Genomic DNA, 14,865 nt, shown 5'->3' with positions numbered 1-14,865 from the left:
CTCACATATTTACAAAATTCATAAATATTTAATTACAAAAATCTAAACAATAAATGAAAACTCTCATAACATATAAAAACTGAACAACGGGCATGTTGAATATAAAGAGAAAAATCATGTCTTCATGAATGAATAAAAGAAATAATGTTCACAACCACAATGATAGGACCCGACCCAAATTTCACTTTGGAATCTGAGCCGAACCTTGTTCGTGATCGACACCTGGTGGGTGCCGAGCACAAATGACCTGGTTGTGACTCTCTCTCTCCTTCCTCTCCAGTAACGCCATCGTTTCTGGACAAGGAAAGAGGGATTTTGAAGATCGCCGATCTTGGACTCGGCTGTGCCTTCACTGTACCTCGCAAGAGTTACACGCACGAGATTGTTACTCTGGTACAGAGCACTGGAAGTTCTGCTCGGTTCAACTCATTACTCTACCGACGTCGATATGTGGTCCGTCGGATGTCTTTTCGGTACTTAATTCTTACTTGCTCTCACAATTTCTTTGTTTTCGTTTGGATTTAAAGTCTCAATTAATGACTTGTTAACTAATTAATTTGATTGATTGTGCTAATATTTGATTCTTAAGTCACTCTCAAAACTTACCTCTTTTCTTGTATTTGAGTTTATGTTTGCTGAATGTAATGTGTATCGTGCTCTGAAGCATATGCTTGGAAGTCTCATCCAGCTTATTTGCCATTCATTAGAGTTCTTGCCTAGTTCTTACTTGTTATTGGAGCCACTCTGCAAAACTGTGTTGAAAGTTTTCACTTCAATCTTATTTGCATTTGATTATCTGTGTATGTTTTACTTCCAGCATTGAGTCTTATTTATTAATCCCCTTATGCAACTATAAAATTGGCAGGGAAAGAGTAGAAAACGAGCCATAATGGCCAAGATAGCTGCTCTTGCAAAAAGGCCAGAAAAGGATGTCAAAGTTTCCACTGTGATGGATACTAAGAATGTAAGTTAATGAACTGGTTTACGGGTTTTTTGGTGCTTAATTTTTAGTTTGTGCTACTTATAATTTATTTAACAGAAACTAATGTGACATTTTGTTCTTGCAGAGGCTGAGTTCAAAAAACAAAAATCAAGTATGATGCTTTGGATAAATTAAATGAAGAGCTTGTAAGCATCTTTTATATCTCTTATTTTAAACTCAATTGGTCAAAGCTGAGAAATTTTATGCTTGCAGTTATTGGACTGATAGTTTCCTTCAGCTTCTATTGGCTCTCAGCTAGTATGCTTGTAAATTTTGATATTTTTCAATATTGTTTCTGAGGCTAGCTTAGTGTGTATGCTCAATGATATGCTTAAATATCTATTTCTGGTTGCTGGTGATTGAGAATTCTTTTGCTAATGTGACATTTTGTTCTTGCAGAGGTTGAGTTCAAAAATCAAGTATGATGCTTTGGATAAATTAAATGAAGAGCTTGTAAGCATCTTTTACATCTCTTATTTCAGAATCAATCTTGTTTTATTCATGTTGTGCAAATCCCATATTTTGTTCTGTCAACATCTAAGGTCTCGTTAACTGATGCACAGACTACAAGCAACTAAAAGCCAAACAAATCGAATAGCATGTAAAATCAGGGTTATGCACCTGTATTTAAAGAAGGCACAAAGTCTAAATGTGGCAGTCATGGTGATATGCAACTGTCAAATGAGAAGAACAATCGTGATGAAGAGTTTGAGCATGACAGTAATGGATACAGTGACGTATGTTGCAAATGACGAATTTAATGGGTAGAATTACAATGACGAATACAATTTTGATGAATTATGACTCAAATAGTCAACTCAATTTTCTTGATTTATATTTTTTTTTCATTAATCAGTTGTATCATGTTACGATATATAAGTTAAGCAATTGAATCTTGTGGTTTTTGACAACTTTTTCAAATTAGTATCAGTCTGAGGAGAGATGCTATTGAGCATTGTCTGTATGTGAAACTCTTCGAACTATAACCATGAGCAAAATTTGTAAATGGGAACACTAAATTGTTGGTTCAAAGTTCACACTTAAGAAAGTGTCAGATCCAATGCATTTAAACCAACACATGGCATGCCACATTTTTATAGATGTAGAAGGAAATTAGAGAGCTGAAAAAGCAACTCGATCTTGCTCAATCACGGGTGGAGGATTTACTACAGATGGTTGGAAATGATAATGATTCAAGACAAGTAGATAATTTTGCCTATGTATTTTGGGATATTCATCAAGAGTGCACAGTTGTGTGACACCGAGCAAGTTCATTCTATAAGGTCTTTTGAAGAGAGTTGAGTTATTATTTTGCTGTAAGCCTGTAACAAAGCATCCACCATTATTGTGTTCACCATTTGCAGGAAATTTCCAGCCTTTCCTGTTGGCGGAGGCTCTTTGGTTGCTGCAATCCAGGGTATGAAACAAGCACCAACTAAAGTTTTTAAGAAGCCAGAAGCATAAGAAATTGAGTGTAGAGAGAAGCACCAATTGACAACAATGTTTCCCCTGTTTTCTTCTTCCTAAATTCAATACTGACAACACCAAAAAGCTTCTCAATATTTTATACAAGTCTAAGCAAAAAAGGCTTCTTAATATTCCATACAAGTCTGAAGAAAATTTCAACTTCCAAGCTATTCAGAGTTTGCTAGTGAGAGCAAGATACTTGGTATGACAGCCCTAAGCTATAATTTTGCATGTCTTCTTCTTCCTTAACTCAACACTGGCAACACCAACAGGCTTCCCAACTCGTAAAGCCTTGGCCTCAACTTCAACCTCCTCACCAGAGTAAGCAGAATTCAAGTATGAAACATTGATATCTACTGAAACTCCGAAGCTGGGAAGAAAAAAATAATCATACAAGGGACAAGTTAAAAACTTTAACCTATGTTTTCATTCAAACCATACTTATTGATCAAATAATTTATTCAGTGAAATACTTCATTGATCAAAGCTATAAATTAAAAACAACTCACCATTAACAATATTCTTAGTCATCACTCTCCACATCTTGGCACAAGTCTTCTAACTCTTCTTTGCCTGAATTTAGATTCATAATAATCAAGTTAAACACAAGCTTTTAACCTTATTATTAGAAATAACAATAATAAAAAGTGAACAAACTTACATGGATTTGCTGATTCATTCTTTCTTCTTTTCATATTTGATGGACAATTTCTTTTGTCCTGTTGTGCTATCTTTTTGCATAATGTACACTTTCTTTTCTTCCATTGTGTCAAATACCATCCCTACATATGGTGCTTGTAATTGTGCCACTTTCTATTTTGGAGTACTTTTTTCACCATTCTCCACTTGAATTATCTGCTCTACCTATTGAACATATTAATCTTTCTTAACGATGCAACTTAGAAAAACATTAATACATATGTTAATGCAATATTAAATATAATGGAGTAGACTATCATACTAATTTTAAAATATAATTATTATCTTCCTATTTTGACATCTCAAATTCAAGCATCCGATTCAATCAAAAAGCTGAGAACTTGAAAGATCAATATAGGCAGATAGAAAATCGATTAAAGATAATATGGCAGTATGAATTGGGTTGAGGCAAGGCCAGCCAACAAGAGTCAAATAATATATGGAGCAAGCAATAAATTTTGAGTTCTACTAGAAGCATAGCATATTAAGTCTCTCATATAATCTATTAAGATATTATCGTTGTTGAAAAGCTTACCTCCTTGATGTTGCCATCCTCTGTCATAGTGTTGAGAGAAAACATAGCTTCAGTCATCATATCTTTAGTCCCTTGTAAATATAAAGTTAGCATGAAAGTCATCAAAAACCAATCTAAAACAACAGCATAAATAACAAAAATAAAAGTACCCATAATTGAAATCACATCAAAATCATAAAACTTTAACTCACAGGAAGCTAACTCTGGAAACTATGAATAGAATCTAGTTCCAGTTGCTTCACAGCTCCGAAGTATGAGAGTGAGTTAAGAATCAAATATTAGCACAATCAATCAAATTAATTAGTTAACAAGTCATTAATTGAGACTTTAAATCCAAACTAAAACAAAGAAATTGTGAGAGCAAGTAAGAATTAAGTACCGAAAAGACATCTAATGGACCACATATCGACGTTGGTAGAGTAATGAGTTGAACCGAGCAGAACTTCCAGTGCTCTGTACCAGAGTAACAATCTCGTGCGTGTAACTCTTGCGAGGTACAGTGAAGGCACAGCCGAGTCCAAGATCGGTGATCTTCAAAATCCCTCTTTCCTTGTCCAGAAACGATGGCGTTACTGGAGAGGAAGGAGAGAGAGAGTCCCTGTGATTTGTGGTTTAGGTAGGGTAGGGGTTGGAGTGGTGGTGGTGTTGAGGGTGGCTTTGGGGATGAGAAGGGACCGGAGAGAGAGAAAAGAAGCAGAGGCAGAGGAGGAGGCGTCAATTCTCTGTAGAAGAAAGAGAGAGAGAGAGAGAGAATGAATTAATTAAATATAATTAATGAGATGAGAGAGAATGAATTCTTAATTATAATTCCAATATATAAATATAAATTAAAGAAAAAAATATTATTTTGCCATGTCAGATGTAATCTCAACCATTAAAAGTGGAGTAATCTAATGGTCCAAAAATTGTGTCAAAACTTGTGTCAAAAATATGGTGCCACGGATCCGTCCCCTATATATATATACCAATCATACTCATGGTCAACATTAATCTTTTAAAAGCACTTAAATCAGTTTAAAAACTACCACCTAGGTGTACCCCTCTATTTCCGTCAATTCCTGATATGCCGTCAATTCTTGATACTCCGTCAATTCCCCAAGCAGGTCTTGGTGACACAAAGTCAACTCGAGCCGCAAACTGGCAGGATTCAGGGAATCGTAGTCAACGATCCGCACTCGGCTCCGCACGAGTCCGGGTACCATAGAACTCGTGGGGCAACTGTCAAGCATGCTGACTAAACCGAAGGCAACCAATAAATCTGAAGGCAACATATTAATATCTGGGTACCTAAGGTGGCTTAAGAAGAAAATATATAAAGTTTCTGAAAGATCTGATAAATAACTGAATTTCATTAAATCTGGAATTCTGCTGCCATTTATCTGATGTTTAGCTAAAATTCTCTTTCCTTATATCCCTAAAGGATATTCCACTCGACAACATGCAAATCAAAATATATAAAAGCATATACCAACTTATAAAACACTAATATTTGAATAAAAACTTATTCAAGATCAAATATTGTAACTGAATTGCATAAATTCATTTATGAAAATAAAGAGTCCACTCATAGCTGGTCCAAGCTCGCTGGACCTTTCGAAGGTCCCTCCTGCGAGTCAACTGGTGCCTCGGGTGCCTGATTCAAATACCATAATAAATATATTAATAAAACTGCTCGGTATAAATATTTGGCTTAACTAATACAGTGCACCCTGAAACATTGGTCAATTCTCGGTTTATCCCCTTAAAGTTAAAGTGACCCACTTTGCCCCCTTGACCAAGGTTTGATGTTCCACATTGCCCCTACCGTTAACTCCATCCAAAAGTCCGTTAAGTTTGATGACGTGGCATGGGTATTTTAGTAATTTTGTGCACCTAGGTTTTTTATTTCTTTAAAAAATTAAAATACAAACATAAAATTGAAAACAAAATAGATTTTAGAAGGAAGAAAAAAAACCCTACCCATCCCTTCTCCCCGACTAGAAACCCATCGCTTCACCCCCAAACCCACAATCCACAACTCACCCCTCTCCCTGTGCAGAACCCGGAAAGCTATCGGCCCCTACCCACAACCCACCCTTCCCTACGCAGAACCCAAAACCTATTCCTCCCCACCCCACTAATTTCTTCTCTACTTCCCTTCCCCATTGAGACCCATCGCCCCCTCCTCTGGTTTTTCTACCCCTACAGAACCCCAGCCCTATACCCCTTCTCCCGACACGTGCCCCTCTAGCCATTTTCCCCATCGCAACCCACCCTGCAGAGAGAGATAGAGAGAAAAAAATTCAGTGAAAGATAAACTAAATAAATCGATGAATCGATGATAAGTTAAATGTTACCTGATCTTGTGTTGGTATTAATGGTGTTGTGCCCTTGGAATTGAGCAACAAATAAAAAAGAGTTTTAAATTCCTGAAAATTCAACTTGCCATCTCTGTTAGTGTTGAGCTCCTGGTTTTTTTTATTCTTTTTAAGAGCTGCCATAATAAAACTGCTGGTATTCGATGAGGGTTATTGTCCAATCACCATCTAAATCCATTGCTTCAAAATCTTCCCATGCCTTATCCTTTTGCTCCTCTTACAAATTATCAAAACAAGCTAGAGCAGCCTCCCGTGTTTCTTCCATCTCCAGAAGCTATGAGAGAGAGAGAGAGAGAGAGAGAGGATACAATTTTTTACAGTGTTAAATTTTAATTTTTTATTAATTTTTTTTATCCATACTGGAGGTGGGCTCAACTTTGCCACATTACCCACTCAAATTTGTGAATAAAAAATCTAGGTGCACAAAATTACTAAAACATCCCTGCCACGTCATCAAACTTAACTGACTTTTGGATGGAATTGACGGTAAAAGGCATTGTGAAACATCAAACCTTGGTCAAGGGGGCAAACTGGGTCACTTTAACTTCAAGGGGGTAAAGTGAGAATTGACCAATGTTTCAAGGTGCACTGTAGCAATTAAGCCTAAATATTTAAATAAAACCATGACCCCCGACTCCTAGAAGTACGTGCATCAAATTTAAGTTATTCCTATGTCCACATTACGTTCCTTTAATCCTAGCACACACGTCCTGTGAATCTGGTCTCGGTCGGACGGACGGATTGGTCACGATCGCTTGGTCAAACGGTTCCTAAAACCTTCACCTTAGGGTTCGAGATTTCGGAGTATCCGGGACTCCGATTCACGATCCGTCGAATCCTACACGATCCTGGCAAGGTCTAGATTAACATATCTGAAAATACTTACGATCCAACGGTTCAATTGTATTGAACCCGAAAATCACACAAGATGCGAGATCCGTTCGGGGTTCAAACATTAACCAAATTGAAATCCGCGAATTCCTACACGCTCGTGACAACACAAGGATCATTCTAGAACTGAATGTGGTCTCCACCAAACTGCCCATGCACCGCCACACGCACCGGCAGCACGTGGGTGGCTTCATAAATTTCTGGCAGCCAGAAAAACTCCAAACCGCCTGTCCAAACTCCTAACTTAGGTAAAACACCCATTTTGGAACCACTTTTGTTCTTGGACCAACTCCAAAAAGTGGCCGGAATCACACCCTCAAAATCTGCTGAAACCTAGATTGAAAATCAAACGATCTACGCTTGAAATTTCTGAAATCCTACCCAACCAGCAGCTAAGTCACGAAAAATAGGTAAGAATCCATACCTTGATCGTCCAATTTGGTGGCCGAACGACGGAAAACGAAGGTGGCGAAGTTTCTATCAAAACCGACGACTTCACTGCAAGTTTTTCGGCGAAAACCGCGGTTCCAAGGGCAAAGACTGGTCGGGAAAGGAAGAGGAGGTGGCGGTGGTTCGATTGGGTCCGGTCTCATCGACCGGAGTGGAGTGTGGCGGTGGTTATGGAGGAGAGAAGGTGACGAGTTGAAACAGAGGGGGGCTGTGGTCGCGAGGAAGAAGAGTGAGGAAAGAGAGAGAGAGAGTCAGTTTTTAAAAATCCTGATTTCCAAAATTACCATTTTGCCCCTTGAAGTATTTTGACCGTATTTTCTTCGTTAAAACTCCAATTTGAGTCCACTACATGTCTACGGAATCATTTCGTCGCGCTCTACGCAACGGTGCAAGTGGAATTGCCAAATTCTTCTCCGGTTAAAAAAGTCAACTTTTCCTTTACTAAAATAGTCTAAGGACAAAAGTGTCCTTTTCCTTTAATAAACTAATAGTTAAATATTAATTAAAATTTAGTTTATTACACACAACTATATCAAGCTCATCATAAATACATTGTTTTTCACCTCCATATTAGTTGGAAAGAAAACGTCATCAAACACAATTACCATTAGACTGAAAAAAAAAAAAAAAAACAATTATTTGTATGTATTGGAGTGTGAAGAACTAAACAATTAAAACATTCTATTTATAAAAATTAAAAAAGAAATAGAGAAAATGATCCAACGACTTTGTATTCGTAAATCTGAAAGTGCTATATTTATAACAAGATCGGCTATCACATTTTGTGATGTAAAATAATACAAATATCATAAACATCTATTTACTATAATAATCAAGATATATCCATTACAAAAGAACGGTCAAGATATAACAACTGTATAGACTTTTTTCTTTTTTTTTTTCAGAGAATAGCGATAGTATTTTATTTTATTTTATTTTATTTATAAAAAAAAAAAAGACAAGAAACAAGTACAAAAACAGAATTATGTCATCGGGGATTAGATGAATGTCTCTACACCAATGAGCTCGATCGTCAGACTAACTGAGCAGCTAGCGTTATATAGACTTAGTTCACTTCTCACACATATTATTACAACTACAGTACAAATTGTTTGGAATAAATGTCAAATTTCTCGGATGACGTCAATTGGGGCTCCTGCAAATAAAACAAACCTTTTTTAAGAATTTTTTTAATGAAGCATATTACACTGAACTTGTAATGAAGTACTATTTTACAGATATTTGTGATATGATTTACATGTAATGTTTAATATGATTGCATGCAGCTTTGAAATGCATGTAACGTTAATGTTTTTCACATCTATATCTTGAAGAGACTCGTCTATACAAATAGGTATATTCTTATTAGAGATGTGATTACAATGTTATGAAAAAAGAGTTTTAATGAAATATATACGAATCTAAAATACGTATACGTACTTGTAGAAACTCGGTACCAAATACTTTATTGACAAGAGCTGCAATTGGCCCTTTTAAGCGTATGCCAGACCTAGCTTCGCGAATTATTTGGCGCATGGCATTAAGCAAATAGCCATATGTTAATCCACGGTCATTTTCCACTGCTTGGATGAAGCTATAAGTCAAGGCACCCGTCGAAGTGTCTCCTGAAAAAGCCTGCACAATCGAGTTGGAAACAAAGAAGATGAAATTTTTCTAAAATTCGATCCAAGTAAGATACCAAACATGCCTTAAAAAAAAAATTATTATATTTTTTATTTTTGTTAATTTATTAGTAAACAGAAACACTCCAAAATTAAAGTTGTTGGTGACTAATTAATCGTCAATATTATTTTATTATACTCACAGTAGTGTCTGAAGAGGTTTGGTGATCGTCACAAGCGCTTATAGAGACAGCTAGTCCACCACTTGTACCCTTATAAACAGATGACCATCGTCCATGATCTTCCCACACATAGCATCCTTCTCTACATATTGAATCAAGGCAAGTTAATAATATATACCATTTTAATTTCTTAATCTGTTGAGCATAATCATTTTCATCGGGTTTAATTAAGAAATTGATGACCTTATTGATTGCAAGTTGAAATTGAGGATGGACACAAAATGTTTGGGACTGATTTTATAAAAACCACTCCTGCTCATAGACGTTCCCTAGAAGTTCTTATAGTAGAAGAATACCGATTTTTTTATTAAAAGTGAAAGTGATTTTGGAAAAGCACCTTGAAAGTGTTTTTATGATCCAAGAGCACTTTTAAGTTGTTAAACACTATTACAAGTGCCTTTAGTTATCAGAAAACGTTTTTAGCCTTTCCATAAGAAGTCCCAAACGTGGCCTTAGATAACTAAAACATGTAATTATGTACTAATTAATTACCTGTTCATTCTGCAAAGAAAGGGCAGATCAAGAACAGTGCCACTATGGCAGGCATCGATAATGGCATGAAGTTTGGCGCCATGGGGCAGTGGCCTAACAATGGTGGCATTAATTTCATCATCAAGGATCATCCCTTGGGTCTCAAAATCCACAGGGCACAGCGTTTCGTCAGAGCCATCAATCTCATCCATGCTGTAGTCAGGCTGGGTTGAGCCATGGCCAGAGAAGTGAAACACCAATGAGTCTCCTGATCGGCAGCCCTGGACCAACCACTGCAGCGCCATTCGTATGTTTTGCTTTGTTGGGATCCTATAAGGGTCTGCCTCATATTCTGCATCACATATTAATATATTTTTATGGTGAAATTTTGATCTATTAATGAGAAGTGTTTTTGGCACTCCAAAAGAGTTAATTACGCACCTGTAAGCATAAGTACGGAGTCAGCTGGAAACCCCCGTCTGTCAACAAGAAAGTATTTCATACAATTAACGTCGTTCACGGTTCCTTTGAGGTTGTAGCTACGCCCATGGTAGCTCACTCCGCAAAGCAACGCCCGCTTTCTTCCATACGCGGAAGGAGGCATCAAGGGTTTTGGTACTGATGGCCAGGACGGCTGACTAGGAGGAGGAGGAGGAGGATTGTAATAACCAGAGGCAGCGGCTGGTGCCCCCGAACACCAACCGGTACCAGTACTACTACTGGGGGAGGCTGCGGCATTGGCCATCAGGGTTCCTAAACGGCTGACAGCGTGGTTGATGGAATTATGAGTGGCTTGAATCAAAGAATTAAAATTAATGGAGGGTTGATTAACACGGGTGACGCGGTGGCACGAACCACACTGAATGGTTTGTTCTTCTGCTGGCACCACAAGTTTCACTCCACACCAACTGCACCTCTCTGTTCTTCCTGCCATAACCAACAGGCAATTGGCAATTGCTAGTTAGTTTCTCTTAGTATCACTCTTAAGGGAATGAGTGGAACAACAGTTAGTACCTAGCTAGCAATGTGGCATTTTGGTGGGTTGTCTTGTGTCTAAGCTGCTCTTTGTGAACTTTATAGCTGTATGTTCGATTACTTTGGGGAGTGGTGGAGAACCAGATTCTATCTTCTTTAAATCTTTATCTATAAAGTCTCTTTTTTGTGATATATGTTTGGTTCGAGTTCGGCAGCAACTCACACCAACCTTTTCTGAGCAATTATAATAAATAAATAAATAAAAAGCAGCAACTCACGCCAATTCAATAATTCCACGTTGAAATAACAGTCTTGAATGTTATTTTCTAAATATGAGATCTTGTGTTCTAACATTCCACCACCTTTATGTGTCAGCCGTAGCCATTTTTTCCCTTTGAGCAACTTCACTCATCTACCAGTATCCAGTGACTCAATATTATGTATCGTATATAATACCGATCATCTTAATCCAATCATCATCTTTGATATCAATTGCTTTAAGAGCCCACACTTTTCCCTAAAAATCGGCTTGTAAGGGAACAGTACATGAGGTCTTAAACCATCCTAAGATGTGCTATTTTTCCAATATAGAATATTTATTATGAGTATGTTATACAAGTACGCAAGGAATATTAAGACTTTTTCTATTTTGAAGAACATACATGCATAAACTTCTTTGCTTACCAAGTATTTCCATACAGGAAATAAATAAATAAATATTTTCGTACACTTGGGTTGCATTAATTCCAACTCTACCCCGGGGCCTCCCTCTTTCTTATCACTGCCATTTAATAAGAGAAATACACATATATAATAGGCATTATCAATATACAACTATCCTAATAAATTGTTAGATTATATATCATGGTAGTGAAGCAAGAGCTTCCTGGAAGCATTGCACCAGCGGGAATAGGAGGCATGGAGATTGGGCCAATCAGAGGAGGAGCAATACGTGAAGTGGTGGAGCCACAAGGATAACACTTTCTCTTGATCTTCTTCCTTTTCCAGCATCTCTATGATATCTTCCAACACTCTCTCCAGCTCAGCCCTCTCCCGAATGCTCAAAACCGGGACATCGGTACCGTTGCTGGCTCTGCATAGCAATGGCAGCCACGACATTAGCATCTGCATCTTCCTTTGCTTTTGTTGCTCTTTGCTTTCATCATCATCAGCTGCATCCATTCCCATATCTTTGGCATGCTTGAACAATAATGCTGCGCACCAAATCAACAACAAAAATATAATTTTATCTTCTTAATTAATGTACATGTAAACAAATTTAATTTGGATCCCCTCCCTCTCGCAGTGAACTGTGAATGTGGTACTTTTTTTATTCCAGACCAAATGATAATTGAAAAAAGAAAAAGAAAAAAAAATTCATGTGTACGTAAAATTTGCAAATTACATGACATGTATATATATATATATATATATATATATGTGAGACCAAAAAAAATGTACAGGTATATATGCATAAAAAATTTAGTACTAGTTTTTCTTTCTTGTTTTTTTTTTAAATTACAATCCACTAATCGTGTTTATATTTTATAATATAGGTCAAGGTAAGTCAAGTGATGGTTTTAAGTTGGTTAAGAATACTCTTGTGATTTCCATTCGTTAACAATCTTAGAATCTGGAATTTTTTGGTCAATTTGTGCATCAAGTTATCTATATACACGTCTTATAAATCGATATTAGTTTATCAAGTATTAAAAAGAGCGATAAATATATACTTTTAGTTAAAATGGTCAGTAAAAATATTTCCGTGGTTTTATAATCCTATATCGAGATTCTAAATTTGTACATCTAAATTCAATTTCCGTTTATTCAATATCACTTGTATGAAATAAATAAATGAACGGTGATAAGACTGAAAAGTCAAACGAGAGATGGCGGCCCATTATTATGAACTCTGCACCTAGTTCTGCTCTTCTTAGACGCAATCTCATTCGTCTTGATGGATAAGGACGAAACAAAAAGTAAAAATAGGAAGAAGGATGAAGAAAATTATAGATTACATATTTAAATGTTATTAATAGTCAGAGGCAGTGATTTTTGACTGGATGCCAGGTGCAGTGATGCATAAGTATAAATCCCTAAGGAATGGCATATTCTATGGTAATGGAAAACTGAACCGTCACTTCAAATTTCCTGTTCTATATTTGACAAAAAGAAAATAATTATATTTTAAGAAAATCCCGACCAAGGGAAGGAATTTATTGAATCAAGAATTGCAATTGGGGTATATAAAGCGTGACTCCGGCACATAGAATAGAATCTATAAAAAGAACATCCTAAATAAAATCAGGGGCATCTCTACCCAAATTAACGAAATCTCTTTACGTTATAGAAATCAAATTTGGCTATGATTTATATAAATCTCTATATAGCTGTTTTTTTTGTTCTATATATATACTTTTCGTAAGAACGACGTTTTGAAACTTTTGATGTAGACGTAAATTAGCCTAAACTATTTGGGGTAAGTAATTAACTCAAAGAGCTGACTAATGACAAAAGAACCTCCTAATTTGGAAAGACTAATTTAGCAAAATTACCCGAGAGTTGTACAATTCTCCTTAATTTATTTGTTCTTCGATTTGTCCATTTCTTGGTCTATTCAGTTTAATTTGTTATTCTTTTAAAAAAAAAATATTAGTTTAGCCGTTGGATCAAATTTTGTCACATAGACAACTACACCTTCTTATTACCTACGAGGACTCAATAATTTTTTCTACCACAGAAAGGACAAATTTCCATATTCAAGTTTTTAAATTCTGCAACTTTATTATTCAACTTCGAAGTGTTTTTGCAATTTTAAGTGCGGTCTCTGTCATATCCTTTTATGTCACAAGCCAATGACAAAGAAACTGAATTATCTTGAATGAAAAAAGAAAGAAAGAAAATTTATTTTGGTTATCTTCTAAAAATAAAAAAAATCTATGAAGTAGAAGGACGTACCCGAAACCTTGACCAAGGAAGCTTGTAAGCTTGGCTCAACCGAAACAGAGAGCCAAGCCAAGTTAGAAGCTGAAGCCCATCTCACCACAGCTTCATCCCCATATCCACACGCCGCCAACTTCTCCGCCAGCCAAAGCACCTCAGCCGCCAGCTTCTCCGCCGAGCTCCTCGACCCACTAGCCCTCGCTGCCCCCAGCCACGCCACATCCCCAATCGACCGAACCGCCCGCAGAACCCGGCTCAACCGGTACTCCGCCGGCCGAACGGGCCCCACCAAATCACTGCCATCGCTGCCGCCGCGTACTTGTTGCTCGAGAGCGGCGGCGGCTTCCAGCTGGCCAAGCGTCCGGGAAAAGGCCGCGGAGAGAACCGTACGGTTGACCTGACGCAAAGCCTCTATGCCCTCTTTATGGTTATCCTCGATGAGGGTCTCCGCTAAAGACCGAACAACTTGGTACTTGCGGGAGCTCACGGGGATGTCGTTCATGAGCGACAAGAGCTGCGAAAGCGCTCGGCCTATAGCCGAGCCAGCGCTGCCGCCGCTACCACCAGTATTAGCGACGGCAACGCTTGACGGTATTTGAAACTCATATTCATGTATGTTCGAAGACTTCTTACTGTGACCCTTTCGATAGGGAACGTCGTCGTCGCTAGGGTTTAAAGGAGGGAGTAAGCGCAGGAAGAAGAGGAAGGAAGTGACCAAAACGCAGCGTATGAGCTGGAGGAGCTTCGATTTCTGGGACAAGTTCAAGAGGGATTTGTCCGCGAAGATAAAAATGGAGGATATGAGGTTGCGGATAAGCAAAGGGGGTATGGAGGAGCCTTCCACCATCGTCATCATCCCCTGTGAAATAAAAAAGTTTAATTCCTTCAGTGTCCTACTAGGGATATTTGCTATATATATATATATATATATATAAATTTATTTTGAGGAAGAAATTTTTTTTTTTTTTTTGGGGTCAGATTTTGAGGAAGAAATTGTATGGCGGTGGTCCGCCTGTGATCCAGTTATTTGGAGAATGGCCTCACGAATCATCACGGCAACCCTTTTTTTTTTGGAACCCGTGCTCCTGTCGTTTTCTTGTACATCTAATGTCGTATTTAGAGGACCATTTTTCTAGTTTCTTTCTGCGCCGGGCCGTCCAAAATGGGGCAAATTATTCACACTACCATCCCCTGATCCCCTACCCTCTTAAATGTTGTGATTTGGAGAGGG

General features: G+C 37.6%; 2 protein-coding genes and 2 long non-coding RNA genes across 5 annotated transcripts; 1 reads left to right on the top strand and 3 right to left on the bottom strand.

Annotated features, from left to right (window-relative positions):
- The first annotated feature begins 261 nt into the window (after positions 1 to 261).
- On the top strand, positions 262 to 1,888 carry LOC107881193 (uncharacterized). Its single transcript, XR_001677853.2, has 5 exons — positions 262 to 473; positions 866 to 964; positions 1,068 to 1,128; positions 1,382 to 1,435; positions 1,546 to 1,888. It is a non-coding gene; the product is annotated as an uncharacterized LOC107881193 (long non-coding RNA).
- Positions 1,889 to 2,473: 585 nt separating this feature from the next.
- Positions 2,474 to 4,040, bottom strand: LOC148916481 (uncharacterized). 2 transcript variants are annotated; one of them, XR_016127960.1, is made up of 5 exons: positions 3,875 to 4,040; positions 3,684 to 3,745; positions 3,111 to 3,313; positions 2,959 to 3,022; positions 2,474 to 2,819 (listed from the first exon to the last, which is right to left on the bottom strand). It is a non-coding gene; the product is annotated as an uncharacterized LOC148916481 (long non-coding RNA). The 2 variants fall into 2 exon arrangements; XR_016127959.1 differs by having other exon boundaries at positions 3,684 to 3,754; positions 3,875 to 4,039.
- Positions 4,041 to 8,351: 4,311 nt separating this feature from the next.
- LOC103336125 (metacaspase-1-like) lies at positions 8,352 to 10,771 on the bottom strand. Its single transcript, XM_008239161.3, has 5 exons — positions 10,158 to 10,771; positions 9,738 to 10,068; positions 9,207 to 9,327; positions 8,822 to 9,016; positions 8,352 to 8,537 (listed from the first exon to the last, which is right to left on the bottom strand). The coding sequence occupies exons 1-5, from the start codon at positions 10,648 to 10,650 to the stop codon at positions 8,478 to 8,480; spliced, it is 1,200 nt and encodes a 399-aa protein (XP_008237383.2). The 5' UTR covers positions 10,651 to 10,771; the 3' UTR covers positions 8,352 to 8,477.
- A 583-nt stretch (positions 10,772 to 11,354) lies between these two features.
- On the bottom strand, positions 11,355 to 14,630 carry LOC103336124 (1,8-cineole synthase). The gene is made up of 2 exons (XM_016795455.2): positions 13,650 to 14,630; positions 11,355 to 11,905 (listed from the first exon to the last, which is right to left on the bottom strand). The coding sequence occupies exons 1-2, from the start codon at positions 14,488 to 14,490 to the stop codon at positions 11,547 to 11,549; spliced, it is 1,200 nt and encodes a 399-aa protein (XP_016650941.2). The 5' UTR covers positions 14,491 to 14,630; the 3' UTR covers positions 11,355 to 11,546.
- Positions 14,631 to 14,865: the final 235 nt, after the last annotated feature.

The sequence above is a fragment of the Prunus mume genome, linkage group LG6 (assembly GCF_029339155.1).
Source record: "Prunus mume cultivar Tortuosa linkage group LG6, ASM2933915v1, whole genome shotgun sequence".
NCBI lineage: Eukaryota > Viridiplantae > Streptophyta > Magnoliopsida > Rosales > Rosaceae > Prunus > Prunus mume.
The sequence above is the reverse complement of the archived record's forward strand: the minus strand, read 5'-3'. Positions and strand labels throughout refer to the sequence as shown.

Excerpts from the sequence above, each read along its gene's own strand:
- LOC103336125 (XM_008239161.3), bottom strand. The coding sequence starts at position 10,650 with ATGGCAGGAAGAACAGAGAGGTGCAGTTGGTGTGGAGTGAAACTTGTG. Across the intron at positions 9,017-9,206 it reads AAACCTCTTCAGACACTACT|GCTTTTTCAGGAGACACTTC; the intron begins GTGAGTATAATA and ends TCGATTGTGCAG. Across the intron at positions 8,538-8,821 it reads TTGGTACCGAGTTTCTACAA|GAGCCCCAATTGACGTCATC; the intron begins GTACGTATACGT and ends TTTTATTTGCAG.
- LOC103336124 (XM_016795455.2), bottom strand. The coding sequence starts at position 14,490 with ATGATGACGATGGTGGAAGGCTCCTCCATACCCCCTTTGCTTATCCGC. Across the intron at positions 11,906-13,649 it reads TTCCTTGGTCAAGGTTTCGG|CATTATTGTTCAAGCATGCC; the intron begins GTACGTCCTTCT and ends TTTGGTGCGCAG.